The following is a 25,489-nucleotide window of genomic DNA, read 5'->3' on the forward strand; positions in this document are numbered from 1 at the left end:
GGTGACAATACATTCCCAGCTTCCTATTCATTTCTTGCTGAAGACCTGAAATTGACTATATTTCCAAGGAACCATAATTTTTTTCAGTGGAAAAAGGTATCTAGAGACTACAATCTAGATGCTAAGGGCATTCATTAATTCTGAGCTGCCTTTGGATCTCTAGGCCTTTTCAGAAAATGGAGGTACATTATACATGTTTTTGTTTGTCTAAGACAAAAATATACCATAAAGGCTACTGAAATTTCCAAATTCAGTTTTAAAGTTATATAAAAACCCTATTATTTTATATTTGTATTTTTTATTTTGCTAAAAATCTTGGTTTCTAATGACATTAACAATTACTTGCTTTATTCTGTAATTTCTAAATTTGGAATAGTTATTTCAAAACTACTTATGATAATTTTATAACTCTTTTTGACCTCTAGGTACCTCCTACTAGCAATTTATAGTTAAATTAATGTACTCTAAGGTTACTTTAATCAATCCTTCTCCATGGCTATAATGCCAGCTCGATACCATAGTTAGGTTAATTTATTTCAGTCTGCTTTTGGTTTTTAGAAATTGCATTTAATTAACTAATTAATAATTATATCAAACATTCCCATGAGTCCAAAGTTAGAACTAAAAAAAATAAAATAATGTATATTCAAAAAAGCCAAACTTTCATTCCTTTCCCCTCCAGCCTATTTTCCCTCCCCCAATCATAGGAAACTATTTTTTTGTTTTTTGATTTAGTCTTCAAATAAAAAATAATACAGTCAATTCTTATTTGTAGTGCTTATGTGCTACCAAGTGCGACAAACAGCAAATTAGTGAATTCTCAATCATTGCTTATAGGGTGAATACAGGGTTAGGTTCCTGTAAGCCTCTGGTCGAATTTCCATCAACCAATAGATACATTACCTTTTCAAATTTAATACATCATTGACTCATTAGCACTCAACTCACAGCAAACAGCACTACAGCTCATAAGTGAATGGCACTTATGTAACACACACATTTTCTATTTAAGGCACACTGGAGCTAAGAAATACTAGATAGTACTTAAGTGTTATGCTTGGGGGCCATTTTAAACAGCCAAGTCACCAGCAAAAAGCAGAAATTTGACAAATGTGGCATATACTGTGAAAAGGACATTGTTTACAATACAAAAAATAAAATTTCCCTAAATTTATTTTCTTTGTTCCAGGAATGGAAGAATGCACAATGTCACCATAATCACCTCACCTGAGACAGTATACAATAGGCAAATCAAAGTTTTCCCCCCACTCTGTACATGTAATTTCTGCAGTCCACCCACTCCTTTTCTGGAGCCTGTAAAAGCTCCTTTAATACTGACTTTAGGATTACAAAAAATTTTAGCACACAGGCAAATTCGCAAACAGGATCTATGAGGACACACACTCTCTCTCACAGCATCCCCTTTCTTAAAAAGTAACATTATATATACTTTCTCCACCTTGCTTTTTTTTGACTTAGTAATATTTATCCTAAAAATTTCTCTAAGGTAGTACACATATATTCCATGCTTCCTTTGTTCAGTTATTTAAATACTCTACTGAGTGGATGCCCTGTTTTTTCAAGTAGTCCCTTCTAGGTGGACATCTCCAGTCTTTTGTTATTGAAAACACTACTGCAATAAATAGCACTGCATATATATATTTCTATATTTAGAGAACAGATTCTTAGAAGTGAAACTTCTATGTTAAAGGATGAATGCACATACAGATACTTTACTGTATAAATTTCTAACATGACACAGGTAAAGTATGAGTTTGGTATAAAGGATTCAAAACTTAAGCTACATGAGTTGGTAAACTGTGGTGTTATTTAAAAGGAGTTAAATAACAAAAGTTACTGAGTTAATAGTGGTAAAACAATCATGTAAAAAAGAGCAAAACTGAACATGCTATGTGCATCTTGAATGTTGACGCATTTCACCTTTCCGAGCGAGACTGTTCAACCAAAAGAGCAACTAAAGCTATCATTTTTTCAAGGGCAGCTGGCCTGTATTTTTCTTCTGCCAGAGAGAGGATATCTTCTTCCTCCTCTTCCTCTTCTCCTTCTTCCTCTGACAATACTTCAACTTGAGGCTAGAGCAGAACAAAATCCAACTTTAACATTATATTAGTTTATAATGCTCTACTGAGAGCATACAACCTGATAGACAGCTGTAGTATCATGAAAAACAGCCACTCAAAGTCTAACCCAACTTTAAAGTCTAAACCACATTCAAGACAATTTTGCAACTAACAGGCAGAAATGTGAAGAGCAATAATTCTCCATTCTGTAATTATTTACCTTACCTAATAAATAAATCTATTTTCTTTTTTTCTTATAGGCAAGCTCCTTTGAAAATAAATCAGAATCAAACTTTATGCATATGATAAAACCGTATTTTGTAGTTAATAAAACTACCAGTTACATAAATTAAAGCATCCCTATTTGTAGTTGTCAAATAATCCAAATAGCAGGTATTTAAAAAAGATACTCATTTGGGTTTTGAAATGCAAGAGACTAAAAAAGGTTTTATGATCTAACAAAGCAAAAGAAAAGCAGTCTGAACAAGTAGCCATATAAGTTAGAGTTACATAACTGTCCATATTCTGAAAAGCATTATAGTATAGTGATATTAATAGTTTAGACCAGGAGTCTGACCAACGATGAAAGCCCAACTCACTATGATTTAAAACAAGTCACTGTGTTTTTCAGACTATAAGATGCACCCCCCCGACTGCCCCCCAATTTGGGAGGAATACTGGTTTTTAATGCTGCTGTTTAGTTCCATTTACATTTACATTGGTGAAATATTATATTATTTATGTTATTAAATATTTTACCACATTTTTTGCTTTGAAATTTTTTTCTATTTTCCTCCTCTAAAACCTAGGTGTGTTTTGTGGTCCAAAAAATACAGGTAATGTCCTTATGCCTCAATTTCATCTATAAAATGGAAATAACAAAAGTATTTACCTCTCTTACAGCTGCAAAAAGGATTAAACTCACAGCAAACAGTACCATAGCTCTTGACTGAATGAAGCTTATCTAACACATGTATATTCTCCCTGACACATATTATGGCTTTCTGGAGCTCAGGAATGCTAGAGAGCACTTAGTGTCATGCTAAGTGCAAATAAAGCATTCAATCCAATGTGGTCATTACAAAGAAAACAAAATTCACATAATGCTTTAATATATAAATAGACATGCTACTTAAATTTTTGGAAGACTCTGACAAACTCAGTAGCAAAGGGCTTAAAAAATATGGGCAACAAAAATGTTCACCAAAACAACCTGCTAATGACAGAATCCGAAAGCAGGTGGTGGCCATTTTCACCTAAAATTTATTTGCTTTCTTCCAGGGCCTTACCAGCAAAATTTATTACTTAATTATTTCTTCTCTTGCTATATTCATTAAAAGTATCAATCAAACTTATACCCTTAAACTTATTTAATAATCAGTGCCAGAAGAGATTTTAAAAGGTTCTAATATCTAATGATTTTCCATGATACAAATGTGTAAACATGGCCTCTAAATCCCTAAAATAAGACAAAATTGTACTTACATTTTCAGGCCCTTTGGTTCCCATGTAAAAATGTATCATTGTAGATATGGCTTGCAATGAAAGCAAAAACTGGCTCTAAAAATAAAAATAGTGATTTAAAAATAATATAAAAACAAGTTTTCAATACTGAAAATAGGTACATAATATCAGAAACAAACAAGACACAGCCTCACCTCTTCTTCACCCATTTTGGCAAATTCATAAAGAAAGGCAAAGTACTCCGTAAGATGTTTACTGTGAGGTTTAACACCATGTTCCATAATTAGTAACAAAGTTCTCACAAATCGAGTGACACATGAACGACCACCAATATCTTCTACTGAGGCATCCATATCATCTGACCTGAAAACACAATTTAATATATCTTAAATAAAGCATGAAGTCCTGAGGAGATAGATATGCTGGGAGAATTGTTTTGAAAAACCTGAATTTATTTCTTTCATTTTTGTAATAATAAATACAGTAAACAACAATGGAAGTAGCTGAATTCTAATAATTGTGTCTGGCTATATAAATCCAAACAAAAGACGGAGTCATTTGTAGAGGATTTTAAAGATGCACTTAATACAAAATAAAAGTGAAAAAAATTTAATTTTAATACAAACCTTCTTGGTTTGTATTATAACAGGTTATTTTTAATTTATTTTTTTAAATTTTTTATTGTTGTTCAAGTAGTCTTCTGCCTTTTCCCCTCACCCCAGCCCAACACCCCCGCCCTCCCCACCTCCTTCCCATTTCCACCCCCACCCCCATTATTGTCCATGTGTCCTTTATAACTGTTCCTGCAAACCCTTCACCCTTTCCCCCTGAAATTCCCTCCCCTATACCCTCTGGTTACTGGCAGCCTATTCTCAATTTCAGTGTCTTTGGTTATATTTTGTTTGTTTTGTTGATTAGGTTCCTGTTAAAGGTGAGATCATATGGTATTTTTGTCTTTTACCGCCTGGCTTATTTTGCTTAGCATAATGCTTTCCAGTTCCATCCATGCTTATAACATTATTTTTAAATAAAAGAACTTAAATATTTCATTATGGATATTTAAAAATACTTTGACTGGCATGGTTCAGTTGGGCATCATCCTACAAAGCAAAAGGTCACCGTTCTCCTTCCCGCTCATGGCACATGCCTCGGTTGCGGGTTTGGTCCCAAGTTAGGGTGAATACGAGAAGCAACCGATGGATGTTTTTCTCCCTTTCTTTCTCCCTTACTTCCTCTCACTCTAAAAATAAATAAATTTAAAAAGTATTTTTTAGGCAGATCATTAAAAAGCTTAAAAATAAAATGTTCAAGAGATAACTTCTCACCCATCCTCCATTCCTGGCTGTAGGTAGAGATGAGCGTGCACAGGTCTAAGTCTTTGAATCACGTGGATACACAAACGCTGAAACATCTATAAATGAAAAGATTTAATAAACCAAAAGCCACTCACATCAGATACTGAAAAATTAACACAATTCAAAAAATTCTCTGCCATCCATTTACATTTTATCCACAGACTAAATCTTCTGACATTCTAAACCTTTTGTGGAGTTTCAACTACCAACTGAAGATATAAGACAAAGTTAGCCTGAAAAACAACATTCGGTTTTACAGTAGGGAAAGCCAAACAATACATTTCAGGAATAGAGACTACAAAAAACAAAGCTTCATAAGATTCTCTTCACTAGTGGAGACACTCTAAATAAGATATATAAATGGCCAATAAGCACATGAAAACATGCTTAGTATCATTAATTATTAGGGGAATACAAACCAGAACCAAAATGAGACACTACTTCATACTCAGGAGAATGGTTAAGACAGTAAAAAAATGTTAAAGAAGATGTAGTGAAACTGGAACCTTCATAGATTGCTGGTGGGAACACAAACTGATATAAAACCTATGAAAACAGTGTCATAATTCCTAAAATTATTAAACATGAAAGTGACAATATGACCCAGGTATTCTACTCCTAGATACATATCAAAATAAAATTGAAAACCTATGTGCACAAAAGTATTTGAACACAAATGCTTATTGCACCATTATTCAAAATAGCCAAAAAGTGGAAACATCCCAAATGTTCATCAATTGCTTAACGAATAAATAAGGACTTCCACCAAGATGGAGGCATAGGTGGATATGCTGTGCCTTCTCACACAACCAAGTTTAGAGACAACTAAATATTAGCAACAGAAAACATAGCCAGAACACAGAAAATTGAACTTTTTGGAAGTCTGTTAACAACAAATTCTTCAGCCTGACCGGTAAGGGGCGAAACCAGCAGCTGGTGGAGCGGGGTTGCACAGGAAAATTCGGTCAGATGAACTCAGGCCCGCGTAATCCAGGCGCAGGGTTGGACCTAGTAAGTGACCGAGCAAGCGACTGCGGGGAAAACAGTGAGGGAGCAGGGCTGCGGGTTGACTGTGGTCTCGTATTTGTGCGCAGATAGACAAGCGAGGGAGTGGGCGATTGGACTGGAACCCAGTGGGTCTCCACACCAAGCGGCAGGGAGGGCACCACCATTTCCCTGCTCTGACCCCACCTCCACATACAGCGTCATAACTCAGCGACTCTGAGTGGCCCGGCCCTGGTGAACCACCTAAGGAGCTGCTCCTCACCCAGCTGACGAAACAGCAGAGGGGGTCGCCATTTCCCCGCTCTGACCACGCCCCCACATACAGCGTCACAAACCAGCGACCTGGGAGTCCAAGGCGCCGCTCCTCATACTTAAAGAGCGCGAACAGACCAAAAATGGCTCAAGAACTCAAAGCCCCAGAGCCTATAAATCTAAGTGATGAAGAAATAGCAAAACTCTCAGATGCACAGTTTAAAACACTGGTGATCAGGATCCTCACAGAACTGGTTGATTATAGCCACAAATTAGATATACATATGAAGGCGAAACTAATTGAAATGAATGGAATTACACAGGAAATCAATAGCGATGAAAAGGAAACTGGGACTCAAATCAATGGAGTGGACCAGAAGAAAGCAAATAATGGCCAAACAGAAAAGAGTCAAGAAGCAAGAATTCAAAGAAATGAGGAGAGTCTTAGGAACCTCCAGGATATCTTTAAACGCTCCAACATCCGAATTATAGGGGTGCCAGAAGGGGAAGAGGAACAGCCACCAGTGGAAAACTTATTTGAACAAATAATAAAGGAGAATTTCCCCAATCTGGCAAAGGAAATAGACTTCCAGGAAATCCAGGAAGCTCAGAGACTCCCAAAGAAGTTGGACCCAAGAAGGAACACACCAAGGCACATCAGAATTACATTAGCCAAAATTAAAATGAAGGAGAGAATCCTAGAAGCAGCAAGAGATAATGGGACAGTCACCTACAAAGGAGTCCCCATCAGACTGTCAGCTAATTTCTCAAAAGAGACCTTATAGGCAAGAAGGGGCTGGAAAGAGGTATTCCAAGTCATGAAATCCAAAGACCTACAACCAAGATTACTCTATCCAGCAAAGTTTTCATTTAGAATGGAAGGACAGATAAAGTGCTTCTCAGGTAAGATCAAATTCAAGGAGTTCATCATCACCAAGCCCTTATTATATGAAATGTTAAAGGGACTTATCTAAGAAAAAGAAGTTTAAAAAACATGAACAGTGAAAGGACAACAAACTCACAGTTATTAACAACCACACCTAAAACAAAAGCCAACTAAGAGGACAGCTAGATCAGGAGTGGAAACATAGAAATGAAGATCTCAAGGAGGGTTAGCAACAGGGGAGTGGGAGGAGGAGAAGGGGGGAGAAGGTACAGAAAATAAGTAGCATAGACAGTAGATAGAAAATAGATGGGGGGAGGCAAGAATAGCATGGGAAATATAAAATCTAAAGAACTTGAGACACATGGTCATAAACTAAAGGGGGGGTAATGGTGGGGACGGGGGGTAGGGTGGAGGGGAATGAAGGGGGGGAATAGAACAACTGTAACAGCATAATCAATAAAAAATTTAAAAAATTGCTTAACGAATAAACAAAATTTGGAATATCCATTTAATGGAATATTATTTGGCAATGAAAAGAAATGAAGTACAGATACATGATACAACATGGATAAATCTTGAAAACACTGTTAAATCAAAGAAGTCAGTCATGAAAGAACACATACTGTATGTTTCCATTTATATGAAATGGTTGGAATAAGCAAATCTATAGAGAGATAGAGTAGATCAGTAGTTGGCAGTGGCTGGTGAGAAGAGACAGGATAAAATGGGGAGTGACTACTAACAGGTATGGGGCTTCTTTTTGGAATGTTATAAAATCAGATAGATGATGGTTGTGCAAGATTGTAAACCTATCAAAAACCACTAAATTTTATACTTGGAAAGATCTGGGTGAATTTCATAATATGAAAACTGTATCTCAATAACTGAAATGTGACATATTTCAGATAACATTTTTGGATTTGTGTCATAAATGAATATAAAGTAGTCTTAAGATTTTCCTTGTCTAATTTTCTAATTAGCAAAACAAATATTCATGTGACAGCTCAGAACTTGTCACAGAAATTATTTATAAACTATTCATTTCATTCCCCATGGTTAGAATATCTAAGGAAGGATCTGAAAAGAATCAGTACAACTCATAAAGCAGACAGTAGGATCTGAGAGAAAAAGTGGTTATAGCTATCTTCCTATCACCAGGACATGTGAATAATTTAAATCACTTGATTGAAATAACATCTTATTTGCTAAAATAAAGGCTGGTGAAAACAATAGAAAAGTGACTTTTATGGTAAGAGGCTGATCTTTCCAAACTACCATAAAAGGTGGGTTAAGACATAGTCTCAGGCAATTATAAAATTAACCTAAAAGCCATTTCTTTTTAAATGAATTTTTTCTTACCTGTCTCACAATTTGATTAGGGCACTTAATTAGTATCTGCATTGGCCACCAGTCATCATCAGCCATTCGGTCCAAAAACCACTGTAAAAAACCAGTGTGGTTTTTAATATTTAACCAATGCTTGTTGGGATAAAAAATCACATAAAGATTTTACTTCTCATCAATGTTTCAGTTATTTTAAGTTCTAACCAAAAAAGATTCTTCAAATGTTAGAAAGTTCAAAATCTGAAATGCCTAAAGGCATAATCAGGATTACCTTATTACAGAATTCTATGGATGCCATTTACATCACCATGCACAACCTGCATGATGGCAACATGCAATCCTTGTAATAAAATGAATACTGTTTTTCTCTTAGTCCGCATAAATGTCATACTGGAGAATCTTTTGCTTCTATTGTCATGATCAGAGTATGATTCATTTTTTTAATGTTTAATAACAAATTATGTTCTCTTGATAAAAAACATGCTTCATTACCTAAGCTAAGAACAATTTCCCATTGATTTCAATGTATCTATTAATCACATATTTAGCTCTTTCTATTGAATTGTACTGCCATATATACATACACACAATTAATGAAAACTATAGAAACTTTTAACTCCGTAAGAGTTCCAGAAGCAAATCTTTAGTAAGAAAACTGAAGTAAAAAATTTATTAAAAAATCAAAACAAAACAAAATATGACTTAATCAATCAACCCTTCAGATCTATGAAACAGCTTAAAAATCATCAAGTGGGAGAGGAATAGAGAAAAATGTTAACACCAGGAGGATGAAATCAGTCAAAGCCAGCCATGTAGAAAATCCTACACAGCAAATGGCAAAGTGGCATGGAGGAAAAAAAGGAACTTAATAAATAAAAAAAAATTAAGAAACAAAAGCAAAATGTGGACCTTGTTTGAATATTTGTTTAAACACACCACTGAAAAGCACATTTTTTAGACAATTAGAGAAAACTGAACATGGAATGAGTACTGGATGTAAAAGAACTGGTTCTAATTTTATTAGTAGTGAATGGAATCATGTTACATACTTATTTTTATTTTTAAAATTCTTGTCTATTAGAGATACATACTGAGCGTTTATGGATGTATGATATAGTATTTGCATTTGCTTTAAGATACTTCATCTGAGAAAAGGTGGGGGGCAGAAATATATGGAAAAAAAAGAATGTCACCTTTTGATGAACTTGGGCAATAGGTAACATATCTTTCTACTTTTGTGCATGTTTTGAAATGTTCATTAGGTTCTGAAAAATTAAGCCTTTCTGTTTGAAATTTATGGTAAACAGATTCTCCTATTTCATCACTACAAAGTATAATTAGATGACCTATATAAGAAAAAATGTTCAACTAATTTCATCTCTATTGCATACTAAACTGCTCTCCCACCTCTTAAAATTTTATAAGCAAATCAAAAATTATAAATGATATTAAGATGGCAATATGGTTAAGTGATCATTATCTGTGTGTAATTATCCTTACAGGTGTCTCTCTCTTATTATGCAATATGGGAACAGATAATATTGAACATAAGCTGATCTACTGGGACACATGTATATTTTTCTCAGAGTGGAAGGGGAAATAAACATTTCAAGTATTCTGTTAACAGTCAAGAGTAGTTAAGAAATATCTAGTAGTCTTTGAATTTTCTATACTTTTTCCTTCTAATACATAGTGAGGGGAACCAAATGATTTTTAAATAACTTAAATCAATTATTTAACCAATATAATAGATTTGATACATAAACAATAACCTTTTCTCACCTATCAAGTGTTTTAGGAATAACTCAAAACTGGGCTCCCTATGCTTTGATAGATAAAACAATTTTACCGTGGCATCTAAGTTAAGAAAACATAACAAAAAAGTGACTCATTCAACTCACCTCACAAGCTGCTTGACTATTATTAAACTGTTTGGTCAACAATTCAATCCACTGAAGCATTGTGGGCTAAAAAAGAAGAAGAAGAAGTCGTCGAGACATAAGGAATTCTCGGCTAAAGCCAGTAAAACCCAAAAGATATCAAATCACAAAAATGCACAAAATATAATGCATACCTTTTCTTTTGAATGAATAAATGTCTCTAGAACAAAGGAAGTGCTTAACTATAAAGAAAGATAAAATTAAGCAAAAATAATTAATTATTTTAAAGTCAATTTTGAAAAAATTATCAAAGGCTTATATATTACCTTTGCAGTCATTAGGGATACAGCTTTAGGATCTGGTAATGTACTGGGAATACAACTACACAACTGCCACATGAACCTAGAATTTAAAAATAATAAAAATAATAAGTTGAAATTCTTACAGAGAATAACTGAAATGTGTAGCAAAAAAGGTAAATGGGGGATAAATAGTGACAGAGGGGATTTGACTTGGGGTGGTGAGCACACAATACATTACACATGATATAGAAAAGTACACCTGAATCCTATATAATTATATTAATCAATGTCACCCTAATCAATAAAAATTTTTTAAATTTATTACTATATTTACCATACTTACCCAAAATACGTATGTTCAAAAATATTTTTGTCTTGAAGAAACTGCATGTTATCATGCCAAATCCACTGAAGAAAAAAAAAAGGTTAACATCAGAATTAGAAACCATTTGCTTCATTACGTTTTACCAATATTTTAGAAACAAAGCCCCCAAAATACGTAAACTTAAAATTCATGTTGATTTTTTCCCAGATATATGGAACATGAAAGTACTATAAAGTATTAACCCTGCTCCAATTTATCATTATATATCTGGCTACCCCAAGTGATTATGGTCTTTAAGAAATGTATTTATAAAGAACTCTGAAATCCCATCTGTTCGAAGAACCAATATATAAATGAATAAAACTATGTTATATTACATATTGATAAGAATAGGTTATGAGAGAAAGTATGTTTAAAAACTGGCAAAATAAAAAACTTTAATTCAGGTGGCAGACTTATATGTGAGGTAATTTCCCTGTTTACTCTATAAAAATCATGAAAAACAATTATTTCTGACATTAGTCCTGTACAATTGTTTTGCTGTCTTTAGTTTGTATGTTCCTTCATCAGGTTTTATAATCACATCTATTAGGACGCCTGCTCTACATTATAATTAGAAAATCACAACTAGTCATTAAATGGCCCTGTTCCAGAGTTCTTGGTCCTCTAGCATTTCCAGGCATACGGCTTTCTATAAAGCTGTAGCCACAGGGGGAGTTTGACAGCACTCACCTATCCCAGTAAAGTTAAAGTGCCTTTTCACAGCAATTGAGCCCTATTCCAAGTTTCTTGCTTTTAGCTAGGAACTGTCTCCTTTTTGCTATAAGACCTGAACCTTTGCTTTGGTCACCTTTATCTGCTTTGGCCCTAAAGCCTGGTAGTCCCATGATTTTCATCAGACTTTTTGTATTTAATTCTGTTCCATTTCTATTCTACGGAAATATTCATCTTGCTTTTTGATTGTTCTTTTTGCGTTATATCAATAAAATGTATGTGGAGCCAACTAGGTGTGTCTCAGTGTGAAACTACTGCATGACACTGACCCAAAAGAACTTTCCTAAGTGTTTTCTATACACCCGTCCAACTTCATCTTGGGTCATTCTTTCTTGCACTCATTTATCACCACAGTCACAGAGGTCACCTTTCAGCTCCTAAAACATGCCAATTAGCTCTATCCTTTTCTCAGAACGTTTTCTTTGTCTGAAGTACTTTTCAAATGATTAACTTCTCACTAACTTTCAAGTCAAACTTGAAGGACACATTTCCTGATCACCTTCCCCAGCATTCCCAATTCAACTACCCTTTTTGTGTACTCTACTTGTTTTATCCATAATTGTCACTACCATTTATAATGTCTGTTTACTTATTTTATGGTTCTAAACTTTCCTATTTACCTTCTGGGGAAGTCTGCTACTAGCTATATTTTAACCGAACAAATCTAAAGATACGGATTCCAGTTTATATCTAAAATCTATATTAATGTTAAGTAACAGCAATATTTTTACTTAAATTTTTTGTAAAATGTATGTGCAGGCAAACATTTTAAATTAGTAATCTGAAACTATGATAGGAAAAAATGGTTGGTTTATGTCTATAATTAAGAATATTCTAACATAGTTCAGTTTGTTTTTCTTGTCATTACTTCATTATTACAATATGCAAAGGTCTGGGATTCCCTTTTGTCAACGTACCTAAATCAGTGATTTTCAAAGCATAGTTCAGAGAGCTATGGGTTTCCCTATGACATTTTCAGCGTATCTATAAGGTCAAAACAATTTTTTACTCATTCTCTCCTAAGCCTACGATAAAGTGTTTCCAGAGGTTAAATGATGAAATTGTAATAAACCAAATACAGAACCTCTAATGAGAAACAAATTGTCTTGTGTTAAATCAAATATTAAAGCAATCTGCAAAAAATGTAATACAGAGACACTTTTCTCACTGAGTGGTATTGTTCAAGAAACATTTTTTTGCATGATTAATTAGCTTGTCCTAATTCCATCAACCACTTTACTTTTCCTAATTTTTCTTCAACGTTACTAATAATTTTTCCACTTACTTTAATCTCCTTTATATTATTGTTATATACTTCTGTTATTTTTAAACAAGTACAAATTTTAAAAAATTTATTTTAATTTCTAATATGGTAAATATTGCTATAACCACATTAAAACTACTACTTAAAAAACTCTAATGCTGTTAAAAAATTTTAAGAATATAAGGCAGTTCAGAACCACTGAAGTAAATGAACAATATCCATCACTGAGGTGTTATTTAAAATTTCATTTCTATTTCACAATAGGCTGTCATTAAATACTATTGAGTTTAAAAAATTGACTATTGAGTCCTCATCTAGAACAAAGTATACATTTATCTGAATATCTTGCACATCACGTTGATTCTAATCTATTCAATTTTAATTGTGATGGAGGTTGAATTTATTATACAAATAGATGAGTTTAATAATAAAAATGTAGTATAGCATCTAATTTTTCTGGTAAATTCAATTCAAGGGGTTAAAGATGACAATATTCTTAGCTTTTTATCAGTAATTATGGGTAGGCAAGATACCAGTTTTTAGTATGTATTAAGTTTGGGGGAACAAAATCCACTCAGTTTTAATGCTTGACCACACAGTATCAACACATCGATTAGATAGTAAAAAATAAATTGTCTAGATGGAAGAGTCTTTTTTTCTGGTAAAACCTTCTTGAGATTTACTTTTTGTACTTTTGGCTGAGTTTATAATACTGACACAACAAACACTAAGTAATGATTGCTTTTTATAAACCTTAAAACATTAAAGTAATATTACCACTTACTACATTATGAAACAAAGCCTCATTACTACAAATGAGACACTTTTTAATATTAAAATACCTATTTCAAATGCACACACATTGTACACTTGTGTGTAACATGAAGAGTAAGAAAACACTTATAATCCTATCATCGATAAGAACTTGACAAACCATACAAGTTACTTGTGAGCTTGCTGTAATTCCATCAACAACTCTGTCTCTCTTATTTTTCTTCAAGGTTACAAATAATTTTCCACTCCCTTTGATTTCATTCACTTCACACTCACCTGCTGTATGTCAGTATTAACAAGAGTAGTTGCATACAGTATTAAAGCCTACCCCAGATTAGATGTCAATGTTGTCCTAGCCTGTTCTTATATCATAGTACTATTATTACTCGCAAAAATACTTAAACATGCTTTCAAACTGTTGCTAAAGTTAAATTAACTTATACCTCTAGTAATTCTGATGAAACATCAAATCTGTATTCTTTTCCATTTTCTTCCTCTGGTTCCATGCGTTTGTAAAACAGCATATATGCACTGTGTGTCTTTAAGAAGAAAAAGTATATTTTCACTTTCACAAAATATAACTATAAAAGCAGGCAACATGGAAAAAAGAAAGCAATGTAAAATTATGTATGAAAGAAACAGTTACCTTTTCAAAAGAGAAATCCATAAATTTATCTGTAACAGAATCGTAGGTCTTGGTCTGTTTTAAAAAATAAGTTTCCTTCTTTAGAAAATGGGTATATTCAGCTATATTTACATACAAAATATTTCAAAAAAAGCTATCGAATACTATGTAATAACTTTGTAAAGTTTTCAAATAGCATTATATTCATAAAAATTCTTGACAAAAGTTTTTGACTAAGAGTACTTAAAAAAATGAAGATTCACAGTACATTTTAATGTACTTTATCATAATACATATGAAGCATAAGGAAAAAAAGGGACTTGTAATTTAAAAAACTATCTTTTAAGAGAAGAGCTTTTTGAAGACTTTACCTTTTTTTTTTAAAGGTAACATCCTAGGAATAACATTTAGAGATGCAATCAGTTTAGTGATGGCTTCAGTAGTAACTCATTATTTACTTCCTTCTCCTACCCATTTCCAAAGTGTTAGCAATTTTCCTACTTCTTTTCTGTTCAGAATAGTACATAAGAACACCGAAGAGCAATAACAAAAATGCCCTTCACCAAAGTCCAAAATGTGAACAGTTATTTCATAATAAACATAGCTATTAAAGTAAAAACTGGTTTATCTGGGCTTATTTGTGAAATGGAAAGACTATTAAATATATGACTTATAAAAATCAACAGGGCATTAAAAATTTTTTGGAAAATTGGTTATTAGGATAAAATGCCTATGAAGAATGAAATTACTATAATAGTAATCCAACCTAATTGTCTTTTCTTATGTTTTACTTCTAATTATGTAACAAACAAACTATTCTTTTTCTATCTTCTCACTTATAATAACCAGGTTGCTGCTGCTTTACAAAAGGCACTAAATGAACAATTCTTTAAAGTTAGCTTAGTTCAACTTCCTTGTTAAAGAGTGTTCATATTAAGTCTATAAAGAGTAATTTCTTTTGGCTCTAATCTCAAAGCATTCAAGAAAACAACTTATTCAATTATAACCTCTCATGGCAATGTAATTCAATTCCTATACAATTATTTAACTTTCAAGTCTTAAACTTCTTAATCAGTTGAAGGCAAAAATATTAATTGTTAAAATATTTCCCAGTATAAACATACTACATTCCCATAAATGCCAGCTGAATAAAATTTAGACTTAATTATAGTGATTAAAAGAAAGTTAAGTGAGCCCTGGCTAGTGTGGCTCAGTGGACTGAGCACCAGCCTGCAAACAAAAGGGTCACTAGTTAGATTCCCAGTCAGGGCACGTGCCCAAGGTTGCAGGCTGGGCCCGCAATGTGGGGAACACAGGAGAAAACCACACATTGATGTTTCTCTCCCTCTCTCCCTTCCCCTCTATCTAAAAATGAATAAAATCTTTTTAAAAAACTTATGTGATTTTTGCTATTGGATTTTATTATACAGTAAAGCATTTGAAAGATCATAAACAATTTATAATTTCTAAATAAAACTTACTGTCATCTCTCCACCAAAACATTCAGAGGCAAGTTGAGCAGAATCAAAAGGTTTTACCTCAGCATCATTAAAAAGATACCTAAAAGAAAGTACACAGTGTTCATAAAGTATATATATGTACACTAAATATCTCTGTATTATGCCTATTTTAAAGTATTTAGACTACATACTGATATAATTATCAACTATAATTAATATAAGGTAAATTCTAACTAAGCTCCTATTTTAACAACTCTAATCCACTAGAAATTGGGAATATAATTTTACGATAGTCATAACCACCCTAAAATTTGAGATCCATTTATACCCTAGAACAAGAATTCATAAAAAACAATTAAAAAGTATGCATAAATATAACATGTAAAACTACTGAACAGAAATAAGTTAGGAGATGAAACAACTTCTAAAGATAAAGATGCCATTTAAAAATTTATGATCATGATCAAAAAAGATTTAAAATATATTTATGGAAATCAAAAGGACAAAAAATTTAAAGATATCATGGACATGATGGCTTAAAGAGTAAGAAATAGCTGAACAAAACAATGCTAACTGTAGATCAATGTATTAATGTAAATGTTCAAAGCAATATCCCCAACACTTAGAACACTGCCTAGCACAGATATAGTCTGTCTGTACACAAGATTCTACCTAACAACATCTGAAGACCAAAAAAAGTTATGTAAGAACTGATTTAATGATTTCTGACCATTAACTTGATTAAAAGATGATAGAAAAGAATGTGTGTCAAAAGGGAAAGGTAAGGTAAAGAGAATGAAGAATGAAGGTAAACTTCCTGTTAGAATACACAAGGACTTTATGGCCACCCTATTGAAGGCATTCAGTAAATAATTCAGTAATTCAGCTTTTGAATGAGTGCACATAACAGATAAGATTTTGAAGATACAACATTTCCTTGAATATAAAATTGTGTGCAAAATTTTGAGTGTCATTTTTCTCAGAAAAGCATTCATCAAATTTTCAGAAGTTTGGTGATCCATAAAATTTAAGAATAGTAAGTGACTTCTGAAAGTCACTTTCATTTAAAAATTCTATCTAACCCCTTTCCTAAATTTATAGAAGGTTTTTAGAAAACTAAAATGCCGAACAAAATCTAAAGAGAAAACTTTATAAACATATTTAAAGAAAAGATTTTTTAAAATTCCAATGAAATATTTCAAACTCACCATTTATTGTTTTTGTAGGCATGTGGATTAACTATATCTCTGATGAAGCTATAATAGTGCCCACCATCTGCTGTTCCTGTGTGAACAGTCACTCCTATCAAGTCGTATTCATAGCTCTCTGTGTCTTTTGAATGATCACTGACTTCCTTAAAACCTGAAATGATTTACATAAAATAATGGCAATAATTTTGAAAACTGCACAGCGACATCTTAGAATCACTTTATATAACATACTTTATGTACAGAAATAGGTACAAATACTTTACAAAACAACTGTATTTACTAGTGACTCACCATCCACAGCCTAAAATTTTAAGAAACATTTATACGAATCACTGGAACAACCATGTGTTAGTGCATGACTATGGACAACCTCAATGTACTATATAAATACAAACTATGTTCTTTTTGTTCAACCTGTTTCTTTTAAAGTAGATAAATATGAATGGAGCATTTTGTACTATCTTTATTAGGAGCAAACACAAAATATGAAAGGGCATTACATATTTAAGTCTTTTGTCTCATGTTAAGGAAAATGGGGGAACTGTACTGATAGTATGTTTCCAACAATCAGTTAATAGGAAGCCCTCTATATTAGAAGCTTTCTGCAGACAGAAATGAAAACAAAAAATATATTTCCTGCCTATAAAGATTTAAACTTGAAAGATATTAAATACACTAAAAAAAACCCTTCAGAATGGTTTAAGTTTAGGGATATATGATTTACGATGTGTATTCCCGGCATCACATAGAAAGGAAAAAGTACAGTAGGCTCTCCATAGGTTTCACATTTGTGGATTTAATCAAAGGCAGATAGAAAACAGTATTTTGGATACAGTTAGGACTCTGCAGTTGGGAATCTGCAGATGTCAAGGGACAAATGTATGCAATGTTCTACACTATTTTATATATGGGTCTTGAGCATCTGTGGATTTATCTGCAGGGGTCCTGGAGCCAATTCTCTGGGATACTCAGAGATGACTGTAAAATCAGAAACAAGTAAGAACAGATTTGATTGACTTGAGTACACAGTCTAAACTAGAAAGTGAAGTGGTATTAGGTGGAGAGGAAAAAATGACTCATGGTATCAAAGCAGTGCCTGAGGAGCTGGATGTGCTAGGGTCTGATTCTAAATGCATCCCTTGTGGCCTAACAAATTCTTTTATCTTAACATAAGTTTCTGCTACTTCCATCCATGAAGCATCATGAAAAAAATACAATGATGTACAGTTCCTATGCAGTCTTGCTATAATTTTATACAGGGTTTGATAAAAATTCTAAAAAGTAGGCAGTGTGTATATAATGTCCACTTCTTAATTTCACCTGTATTTTTAAATTTATCATCTCTACTGGCTCATTTTCTGCAACTTCCCAACTTACTGAAATTAAACTTTAAAAATTACCTCCCATAGCTCCATGTTCCTTAAAGAATATGTTGTTCTCTTGAAAGATTACCCTGCACTCGTTCACCCTCTTGCATCTCTCATTTAAAGAGCATAAAACTTTTACTGAATGCTCAGTTAAGGCCAGACAATACAGTATAAAGATTGAAACATTGTTTTTTCCCCTAAATTTTATGGTAGCTTCTGCAAACCTTACAATTTAAAACCAGCAGAACTTTTTATAGAAAAAGAAATTGCCAGGAGCCTTTTTATGTAAAATGGAGCTTCTCTGGCTAAAGAAACAATGGAAAAGGTAAGCACTAGATTTGTTCTGCTTTCTTCTTTCACCCATTTCCATTCCTCACTCTGGGATCCTTAAGGCACATACCCAGATGTTTGAAAATCACCGGTCTTATGAAAGTAACAACTATTTGGAGGTAACTACTTATGAACGAAGGGCCTTGTCTAACTCAGTGCAATCTTCCTTCCTATTGCAACACCCAAATGAAACTGCTCTAGATAAAGATAACCAAATATCTTCTACATGATAGCTTATGTTCCATTGTGTTCTTAATAAAACTGTTCCTTTTCTTTAGCATTCAATCATTTTGCCCATATTTCCTCTTTCTTGAGGTCTTGTAATAATGACCCCCTTATTCACCTGGCTAATTCTTCCAGAAACCCAAGTCATTATTGACTTTTCCTCCTCATTCTAGTAGCAGACTGACTAAAATGTAAGCTTCAAAGAAGCAGATACCTTGGTTCTCTGTTGTCACTATATTCCCATTACTAAAAGAATACCAAATTACATAGTAGGTGGATGTTCAACAACTTTGTTGGATTTGTTTATTCATTCAATCAACAAGTCCTGTTAACTGTAGCTCTATACACTTCTCCAACCTTACCAGTATGCTTTCTCATCTAAGTTACCATCTCTGTAGTTTACCAGAATGGCCTCCCCACATCCCTTTCATCATCCTCGAATCCATTTTGATTGCTGTAGTCAGATTAACCTTTTCCAGATCCCACCTGGTTCCCATTTCAGTTCCCTGCTCAAAATCTTCCAGTGGTTTCCACACTGAATAAAGATCGAAATTATTAACATGTCCTACAAAAAAAATGATCAGGCCACTGCCTTCTGCCCATTTTATGAACCCCAGCCCCACCTACCAAAGACCTTATCCATTCCTTTCAATCTAGCTCTTAATCAAGCTCCGCTTCAATGTCACCTTCAGAACAAAGAAGCCCTCACTAATTCCCCTGAAACTGGAAAACATTCACTGTCCTATTTGACAACACATTCATGTTTGTAATTTTTTATAAAAAACTTGCCCACTAGACTTAAGTTCTACAAGGGCATATTTACTTGCTAACTGACTGAATGTGCCATACTGTCTTTAAAAACATTCTTCTAACAGTCAATTTAATTTTGTTAGGTGCATATTGATTACAACTTTATGACTACCTAGTTATAAAGACTTACAATAAGAGAAAGATGTTAAATTACCTTCTTTTCTGTCACTCTTTCCCATAAGAAAATCTTCTGTATAGGGTGTCATATCCAAACGTAATGGAAAGGAAAAGTGTGTGTTCACTTTCTCTTTCATCATCGTGACCATATTAAATGTATACCTCATAGTATTAAAACTCAGAATGCGAGGCAATTTCTTAAAACACGCCCTGAAGGACAGAAAAAAATAGTAAAATTTTTGTTAAAAATTGTCTTTCAAAATACTTCAAGAGGGGGACATGTGTGTCCTCCTGTTACAACATTTTTCATTCTGAAAAAGCTTTCTTTTGTCTAGATAAATTACAGCAGACTGTGGTAAATGCCATGATGGAGTTACATAAAGGGGCTATGGAAGTTCAAAGAGCCACACCTACTTCAAAGGCAAAGGGGTCTTTGGTTCAGAGTTTTCTTATCTACCTTATATAACAAAGGTTCAAGTATTTATTTTGCATAGTCTCTCAGTATCATTTATTATTTATGTGACCCTAAAAAAGTTACTTAACCTAAGCTTAATTCCTGATTTGTAAAATGGAAAGTAAAGTGTCTACTCCCTACAACTCTCACAGAACACTGTCTGGCAAATATCATTCAATATGTGATGCCTGGTATTACAATAGTCAGAGCAGCAGCAACAAATCAACTGGTTACCTAAATCTTATGGCTGACATACTGCTACATCAAGTTTAAAAAACCAAAAATGCAGTTTAAACAAAATATATATATAAAAACTAGGATTCATGAAAACTGAATTTCAGGGAATACTTCATTATACACACAGAATTCAAAAGAGAATTTCATTAAAGCAAGAGCTCAGTTTTTGGCTATTGTTTTTTTTTAAGTTATTTAGGAAGATGAAGGTAGGGAAAGGATGTCATAAGCAAAGGGAAGTCTAAAAATTCATCACTACTGATTATTTGGAACTAGCAAAAGGAGTCAAATGATGAAGGGTCTTATATGTAATGTTAGAGTATGAATTTTATCCTGAAAGCTAAGCGTCACTGAAGGACTTGTGGTGGCAATGAACTATGTGTTGAGTCAGAGGATAAAATAAACATCTGAAAAGATGAGACTTTATGTTACAGACCTATTAAATCTATGAGACACACAAGTAGACAGTTAAAAGAGCACAGCATTCTGAATTAGATGATAATTTGGGAATCATTAGAATGTCAGCAGAGATTTACGTTACAGTAGTAGATCAAATTACTGAGGAAAGAATAAATAAACTGACAAAACCAGAGGTTTAAAGATAGGGCAGAATATGACCCCCATTTCTGTTGAACATTTACTATGTTATTACAAGACATCTAAAAGTACAAAAGACTGAATAACACTTCTGCATGGGAGAGATGAATGACAGATTTACTCAACAAGTTTATTTATTCCAACTAAAAGAGATTCTCCAAAGAACATGACTCAGTGTTTCAATTATCTTTGATTGACTCCTCATTTTATTCCTCCACAGTAAAACACTTTTGACTAACGATATTCTGTGTGAGTCCTTAACTCTTACCCAAATCTAGTTCTTGTCAGATGAGTTTGTTTTCTTCCTGTAAACTACCTGCACAACTATACTTTCTTTTTACTATGTCCACCTACACCTTTTCTCTTTTGCAACCAACTTGAGATCTGAAAAATGAGAAGAGGAATACTTTTCCTTTCAAATGCAAGTTTTACCTGGAAAAAATCTATTAAACAGTTTGAAGCAATAGCTTTTCATTCTCTGCCGTAAGACATGCTCAGATCTATTTAATCTAGAAAACTGCTTAGCTCTGGCCAGTGTGGCTCAGTGGACTGAGTGCTGGCCTAAGAATCAAAGGGCCGACCCCTGGCTGGTATAGCTCAGTCAGTGGACTGAGCATGGGCCTGTGAACCAGAGGATCTCAGTTCGATTCCCAATCAGGGCACATGCCTGGGTTGCAGGCCAGTTCCCAGCAGGGGATGCACTAGAGGCAACCATACATTGATGTTTCTCTCCCCCTCTCCTTCCTCTCTAAAGATAAATAAAATCTTAAAAAAAAAAAAAGAATCAAAGGGCCTCTGGTTAAATTCCCAGTCAGGGCACATGCCTGGGTTGTAGGCCAGGTCACCAGTAGGGGGCGTGAGAGAGGCAACCACACACTGATGTTTCTCTCCCTCTCTTTCTCCCTCCCTTCCCCTGTCTCTGGAAATGAATAAATAAAATCTTAGAAAAAGAAAGAAAAGCCCTGGCTGGTGTGGCTCAGTGGATTGAGTACAAGCCTGGGAACCAAAGGACTGCTGGTTTGATTCCCAGTTAGGGCACAAGCAGGGGCTGCAGGTCAGGTCCCCAGCAGGAGGTACGTGAGAGGAAGTACACACTGATGTTTCTCCCCCTCTCTATGTCCCTCCCTTCCCCTCTGTCTAAAAATAAATAAATAAAATCTTAGAGAAAAAGAAAGAAAACTTCCGTTTGATCCCAAAGTTTTTTCTAGATTCTAATTTCCTTGCTGTTCTTCATTGTCAAACTTCTGAAAGGAATGATCTACACTTGATTCCATATAGCCTGATAACCCTATTTTTATTGCTAAAACCTGACAAAACACACAGAGTAATTTTTTGAAACAGAACTCAATGCTTTTTACTCAGCTGTCACTTTCCCCCATCTCTACAAACTACCAATTGAATACCTTCTTCTCCATTTTCTGGGCTACAACCCTAGTTTGATTTCTTTCTTTCCTGGTTTTGATTCTGTCACTTTTTCCTCTGCACTTTCAGGCTGGCTTAAGTTTCAGTCCTTTCCAACAGTTATCTTCTTTCCCAGGCAGATGTTCTAATGCCATCAATCAATTATGTAGATAGTCTCCAAATCTAGATATTAATCATTTGATGTTACTATATATTACTAATTTTGGTTTCCATTACTGGTCAGTGCAAATCCTCTACCTGAACCAGCAGGCTGGCCTAATCCTTGCACATACAAGGTCATTTCAATTGCTCTGCCTTTGTTCCTAGCAACTAACTGCCTAAGATGCTCTTTCAATCTAATTTCTGTTTGTCATTCAGTAGTCACCTGTAGAATTAAAACATCTTTACCCAATACTCTGTCCTGAACTAACAATCTTATGGCTGGCCTCTTAAGAAAAAAATCTCTCACTTTAGAGACTGAGAGGAGGATGTCTTCAGTTCACGAGTAGACTCTTTCATGCTCTATAAATACAGAGAACTAAGCAATATTTGATTAACTGAAAGGGGAAAAAAATATCTGAAATGTTTAAGGGTGCTTTAAAATATACTTCAGTAACTGAATAAAAAGCTACTACATGAGAATGAGCTCCAAGCAGATGACCTTAACCTTAATAAGAGAATTTTAATTTATACCAAATGTGTTTTATTTCCATTTGATGACTTATCAAAATGATAAACATTATATATTTTTTAAAAATACCTTTTTTCAGCTCGTACTTTCTTCCCACAATGAGAACAAGTATACATGTTGTCACCTTCTAAAGTATCTTTAATAGTAACTTCATCAAGAGATTCCTGTGTATAAAGCCACAGTTAAAAGTTTCATATTACTGTTTACAGTACGCAAACATAAAAAAGATAGTAATTTTAACTTGGATAGAATACACAGAGGAAAACAAATTTTTAAGAAGTGAATTCCTAATTTCAGTAAAACACTGTTTTCCACTCATGAAAATGCTGTAGGAATCCACTAAATTTTTCAAATATGAAGTACTTAAATTTTGATTAGGAAAAAAACTGGCGCTGTGGTCTATATTTCTTATCTGAGTAGATAAAGAAAATAGTATGAAGAAAATAGATGAAAATATGAAAGTTAACTTCAAGATGAAAAACATAAATCTGCTATGTACAAATAGTTAATAGCAGAAAAATTGTAAAAATATATACATTACTCACATAAATGTTCTTCATATCAGCCACTTGGCACCTCACAGTATAAAACTCTTCAGCAGTCTGACTAACATGTTCACAATCCTGGTCAATGAAGAGTCAAATATAAGTAATATATCATAAGCTAAAATACACACTAAGATTTCCAAAAAGTAAAGAACATGTAAAATACTTACCAAGGACACAACATTGTTTGTAATTACACCTCCAAACAAACTTTTGACAGTATTTTTCTTTAAAAACAAACAAAAAAAAGGCAGTAATTAAAGCTGGGCAAATCTCTAAAAATTTCAAAGAAGCTTCAGTATTCTGGTACTAACCAGTTCTGGAGACATTTCTTCAATTTTGGTAATAAGGTCGGTAAAAAACTCCGTCATATCTTTCTGCTCGCCAGTATTCAGAGGCTGCTTATCCATGGTATATGTTTTACAAAAGGGTCTAGGATTATATGCTTTGCATTCACTCTCCTGTAAAGGCAAGGTGGGAATGGGGGTAGGGAAAAGGATTACAAAATAATGAAACAAATCTAAGTCTCAAATAAGTCTCAAAAAATAAGAAAATTATCACGAGGTTTATGAATAAACATCAACACAACAACAAAACAGTTACTATAAATCTATAAAGGTTTAAAATACTATTTTTTCCATTTGTTTTATTTTTCGTGGCATTTTCAGTTTATAGTTTTGGTGCCAGGAGATGCTTAAATTATCAAAAAGTAAAATCACTTTATTTATTCAAGTCTAAGAATTTCTAGAAAGTATTCTGAGACTCAAAGGATGCAAATTTATATTGTGAAGCATGAAATACAAAATCTTTGCAGGGTAAATAAGTTTTACTTCAGACTGAACTTTTGTTTATTAATTTAAAAGTGATTTTCAATCACTTCTCAGCCTTTTGGCTAAGAGCAAGTGTAGTTCTTATCAGATTAAAAGTTTTCTCTCTTGACAGTTCATATGGAATATTCCAACTCTGTTAAACAGAAATTAAAAGTGGAATCAATGGATGATTAGTAAGTCTTCTAATTTTGTTAAAAATCTCATTTACTGAGTCCTTATTGGAAGCTGAAAAATACAGAAATAAATGATGTAATTTCTGTCCCCATGACTCTAACAGGTAAGACAAGTGACTTTTAATACACGTGGTAGGTATGACTGAGTTACGGTGACTTGAAAATACTTTATGGAATTCTTTGGTCTCTTAGATGAGATAACCATGTTGATTCTTGAAGGATGAAAGAAGGAAGAAAATGGAGAATGCCGAAGAAAGAGTGCCACAGGCAGAAGGAGTAGCATAAACAACTACACAAGTGATGAAAGGACTTCAAAAGGGTGATGGACTTCAAAGGGCTTGTATAGTTACTATAGAGTGAGGCTGAATTATGGGGAGTGATAATAAAGTTGAAGGCAAGAAGCAAAATCACAGGGTATATGCCATGCTGCCTGGATACTGTTCTGTTCATAAAGAATCACTGAAGAGCTTTAAACAGGAGAGTTATATCATAAGATTTGCTATTCTTTTAAAGATTTATTACTTTTATAGTTTTTTTAAGAATTAAGAAGAAAAGAAGTCAGAAAACTCTAAGCCTAAGAGGGATGTGTGACTCTGTCACAGGAAAGAAATTCTTCAAAGGACAGTAACAGGATGTAAGTAACTGAGAAATGACTATTATGAATAGCAGTAAGTAACAAATTCAATTTGAAAAATAAGAGTACACAGGAAAAA

The 25,489-nt window shown here is 33.6% G+C and overlaps 1 protein-coding gene and 1 pseudogene across 3 annotated transcripts in view; one reads left to right on the top strand and one right to left on the bottom strand.

Moving 5' to 3' along the window:
* USP34 (ubiquitin specific peptidase 34) overlaps positions 1-25,489 on the bottom strand; it is a 246,758-nt gene that overhangs the window by 32,239 nt on the left and 189,030 nt on the right. For all 3 annotated transcript variants that reach the window (XM_053666842.1, XM_053666843.1, XM_053666841.1), the window contains 18 exons: positions 24,088-24,234; positions 23,944-24,000; positions 23,774-23,851; positions 23,298-23,392; positions 19,889-20,061; positions 17,000-17,153; positions 15,813-15,891; positions 14,353-14,406; positions 14,150-14,245; positions 10,913-10,977; positions 10,594-10,669; positions 10,462-10,509; positions 10,289-10,354; positions 8,403-8,483; positions 4,871-4,956; positions 3,740-3,908; positions 3,567-3,641; positions 1,942-2,093 (listed from right to left, as the gene is read on the bottom strand). In XM_053666842.1, coding sequence (XP_053522817.1) covers positions 1,942-2,093; positions 3,567-3,641; positions 3,740-3,908; positions 4,871-4,956; positions 8,403-8,483; positions 10,289-10,354; positions 10,462-10,509; positions 10,594-10,669; positions 10,913-10,977; positions 14,150-14,245; positions 14,353-14,406; positions 15,813-15,891; positions 17,000-17,153; positions 19,889-20,061; positions 23,298-23,392; positions 23,774-23,851; positions 23,944-24,000; positions 24,088-24,234 — 1,751 coding nt within the window. The remainder of the gene's footprint in view (positions 1-1,941; positions 2,094-3,566; positions 3,642-3,739; positions 3,909-4,870; positions 4,957-8,402; positions 8,484-10,288; positions 10,355-10,461; positions 10,510-10,593; positions 10,670-10,912; positions 10,978-14,149; positions 14,246-14,352; positions 14,407-15,812; positions 15,892-16,999; positions 17,154-19,888; positions 20,062-23,297; positions 23,393-23,773; positions 23,852-23,943; positions 24,001-24,087; positions 24,235-25,489) is intronic.
* LOC119062784 (uncharacterized) lies at positions 24,646-24,767 on the top strand (annotated as a pseudogene).

The sequence above is a fragment of the Artibeus jamaicensis genome, unplaced genomic scaffold (assembly GCF_021234435.1).
Source record: "Artibeus jamaicensis isolate MK-2021 breed Jamaican fruit bat unplaced genomic scaffold, CSHL_Jam_final contig_465, whole genome shotgun sequence".
In the NCBI taxonomy this organism is placed as follows: domain Eukaryota; kingdom Metazoa; phylum Chordata; class Mammalia; order Chiroptera; family Phyllostomidae; genus Artibeus; species Artibeus jamaicensis.